This window comes from Dryobates pubescens (genome assembly GCF_014839835.1).
Source record: "Dryobates pubescens isolate bDryPub1 chromosome 38 unlocalized genomic scaffold, bDryPub1.pri SUPER_38_unloc_1, whole genome shotgun sequence".
Classification (NCBI taxonomy): Eukaryota; Metazoa; Chordata; class Aves; order Piciformes; family Picidae; genus Dryobates; species Dryobates pubescens.
The window spans coordinates 338,412-341,668 of NW_026530684.1; the positions used below are offsets into that span (position 1 = coordinate 338,412).

General features: G+C 55.4%; 1 protein-coding gene across 1 annotated transcript; it reads left to right on the forward strand.

Annotated features, from left to right (window-relative positions):
• The first annotated feature begins 808 nt into the window (after positions 1–808).
• On the forward strand, positions 809–2,626 carry LOC128899578 (zinc finger protein 271-like). Its single transcript, XM_054179093.1, has 3 exons — positions 809–1,113; positions 1,303–1,572; positions 1,807–2,626. Exons 1-3 carry the CDS (start codon positions 809–811, stop codon positions 2,624–2,626), a joined length of 1,395 nt encoding a protein of 464 aa, XP_054035068.1.
• The last annotated feature ends 631 nt before the right edge of the window (positions 2,627–3,257 follow it).

Below are 3,257 nucleotides of genomic sequence, written 5' to 3' on the forward strand. Positions count from 1 at the left end.
AGGCGTGGGGTCCAGCTTCCACCCCATCTGGGCAGCCTCAAAGGTGCCTGTCTATTGGCTCCTTGACCTGAAACCTGGACCCTGCAATGGGGAGGGAGGAGAAAGGGCAGTGGCCAAACAGGTTTAGCTGGCTTGTTAATGCCTCTTCCAGCACAGGAGGTCAGTCCTATTTCCTGAGCCCTTCCTTTTTCTCTGGCAGGGGCTGTGTCCTCTCTCCACCATCCCTACCCTTCTGGGCTGGACAAGAGAAGAGTTTGCAGATCTGCTTGTTGGAACAGGGCAGCAGGTAAAGAACCCATCACTTGGACAATAGTGGGACCCCTATCGCCAGCTGATTTCTGGGGCACCTCACAACTCCCTCTAGACCCTACTTCCCACCACTTTTCACCCCTCCCAAGGCTTTGAAGTGTACTGGCTGTGCTACAACTTCGGGGCTCAGCCCCCTGCCCCTTGGGAGGGTCAGCAGGAGGGGTCAGTGGGAGCTGGGCTTCCTGGGTCAGCAGTGCTGCCTCCATTTTCTGAGCCAGGAGGGCAGGGACCAGGTTGGGAACCAACCTACCAATGCTGCTGGGCACAGGAATGGGAGTTGAGCCCCTGCCATGAGTACCAGGGGTTCTCACCCCTCCCAGCAGAGGAACCAGGGGTCTCAGGAATTAGGGATCCTGATCCGCCCCCCCACAGTCTAATCCCCTCACTCCATTCCTTGCCTCAGTCACAGTGTTTGGTGTTGGCAGGTGTCGGGTTTCAAGGGTGATTTTTCTCCAGGCTCCACCCTAGAGCACAGAGGTGATCACACACCCCCACCAGCATGGCTACCCAGAAGGACCCAGACCAGAGCCCAAAGAAGCGCCACCCAGAGAACAAGTTGAAGGAGCCGAAGAGCAGCCTCGAGGAAGAGGAGAAGGGAATAGAGGGTAACAAAGGCATGGATGAGGAGAAAGAGGAGGACAGTGAGGATGAGATAGATGAGGAGGAGGATGGTGATGACAGCCACAAGGAGGAGGGGGATCATGTGGGAGAGGAGGAGAAAGAAGGGAAGGGCAATGCTTCTGTGCCACCCACTCATGCAAATCAGTGCTCCAAGTGTGAGCAGAGCTTCCCAGCCGGCTTGAAGTTGGTGGAGCACCACTGCCCCAACCCTGGCACTCAGTCCTCTGCCTCTGGTGACTGCGGCAAGAGCTTCAGCCTCAGCTCCAACCTCACCCAGCACTGCCACATCTCCCCTGCCAAGAAGCCATACATCTGTGCTGGCTGTGGCAAGACCTTCACTCGCAGCCTGACGCTCATTGCCCATTGGCACAGCCACTCCGGGAAGAAGCCCTTTGCCTGCACTGACTGTGGCAAGAGCTTCCGCCACGGCTCCAGCTTCTTCCAGCACCGCCGTGTCCACACTGGCGAGAGTCCACACATCTGTGGTGACTGCGGCAAGAGCTTCCAGGGGAACTCAATGCTCATCGCTCATGGGCACATTCACACACGTGAGAAGCCCTTTACCTGCAGTGACTGTGGCAAGAGCTTCAGTGTCAGCTGCCACTTCTTCCGACACTGCCGTGTCCACACTGGTGAGAAGCCGTACTGCTGTGCTGGCTGTGGCAAGAGCTTCCGTTGGAGCAAGACTCTCATTACACACTGGCATGTCCACACCGGCGAGCAGCCTTTTGCCTGTGATGACTGCTGTGAGACCTTTTGCCACATTTCCCACTTCCTACAGCACTGCTGTGTCCACGCTGTCAAGAGGCCATACAACTGTAGTGACTGTGGCAAGAACTTCAGCTGCAGCTCTGACCGTAACCAGCACCTCTGCAGCCACCTCTCCAAGGGCCATGGGCTGTGTGGAGGCGAAAACAAGCCACTGGCCACAGAAGTCCTTGAGGCCCAGCAGAGCTCTGATCAGGGCTCAGACACAGTAAAGCAGAAGGAAACTTGCACTGGCGAGAGGCCAGATGTCCGTGCTGACTGCAGCAAGAGCTTCACCAAGCGCCGCCATGTCCGCATTGGCAAGAAGTCCCTGACCTGCACCGACTGTGGAAAGAGCTTCAAACAGAGGTCCCATCTCACCCAGCATCGCCGCACCCACACCGGAGAGAAGCCCTATACCTGTGGTGACTGCAACAGGAGTTTCACTGGCAAGTTCTCCCTCACCCAGCACCGCCTCACTCACACTGGTGAGAAGCCCTACACCTGCACTGACTGTGGCAAGAGCTTCCGCCAAACCTCCACCCTTAACCGGCACCGCATTGTCCATACTGGTGAGAGGCCATACCACTGCACTAAATGCAACAAGAGCTTCAGCTTCAGCTCCAATCTCAACCAGCACCTACGTGAACACACGGGCAAGAAGCCCTTCACCTGCACTGACTGTGGCAAGAGCTTCACCCGTAGGTTTGATCTCACCAAACACAGTCGCACCCACACCAGTGAGAAACCTGAGAAGACTTACGCCTGTCCTGACTGCAGCAAGCAGTTCATCCACAAGTCTTCCCTCACCCAGCACCGCCGTGTCCACACCGGTGAGAAGCCCATCTTCACCTGTGCTAACTGTGCCAAGAAATTCAGCAGCAGATCCACCCTCAACCGGCACCACCGCACCCAGGCTTGTGAAAAGTCTGTGGCAGGGAGCACATAATGACCCTGATGAGCACTGTTGGGGCAAACATGATCCCCTGGGAAGCCCTTTTCTATCAAATTGAACCAAAAATCACCTCATCTCCGCCCTGTTTTCTCCTACGCTGAGGGCTCCGCCAGCAACAAACACCCCCCAGCCCTTCTAAACTCCCATTAGAGATGATGACGATAATTAACAGTGATGAGTAGACACAGCCAATGCCAGCACAGAAGCTGGCCCAAATTTTGCTGGGATTTGGCTGTTTTATCCACAGATCTTTTGGTTTCCCAGGGGTAAACCCAACCTCCTCCTTGTCTCCTGTTGTGGTGGCTTGGCCCCGGCTGGGGGTCAGATGCCCACCAAAGCCATTCTATCAGTCTCTTAGGTGGACAAAGGAGAGTGAAAATGTAATGACCTGTGAGCCAAGACTGGAGTAGTTTAATAAAGCAAAAGTGAATGCCAAGGCTGCATGCAGAAGCAGAGCAAATACAAGTCCTGTTCTCTGTTCCCCATCAGCAGATGGTGTCTGTCTGCTCCCTGGGAAGCAGGGCTCCAACATGCATAGCAGCTGGTCTGGAGGACAGACCATGAACAGCTGTCCCCACACTTCATCTTTTATATCTGAGCTGACGTCATATGGCATGGAATACCC

Bases quoted from the DNA above. Each gene is read 5' to 3' on its own strand.
- LOC128899578 (XM_054179093.1), top strand. From the start codon at position 809: ATGGCTACCCAGAAGGACCCAGACCAGAGCCCAAAGAAGCGCCACCCA. The intron at 1,114-1,302 runs GTTGGTGGAGCA...CCATTGGCACAG, and splicing joins AGCTTCCCAGCCGGCTTGAA to CCACTCCGGGAAGAAGCCCT. The intron at 1,573-1,806 runs GTACTGCTGTGC...GCACCTCTGCAG, and splicing joins GTCCACACTGGTGAGAAGCC to CCACCTCTCCAAGGGCCATG.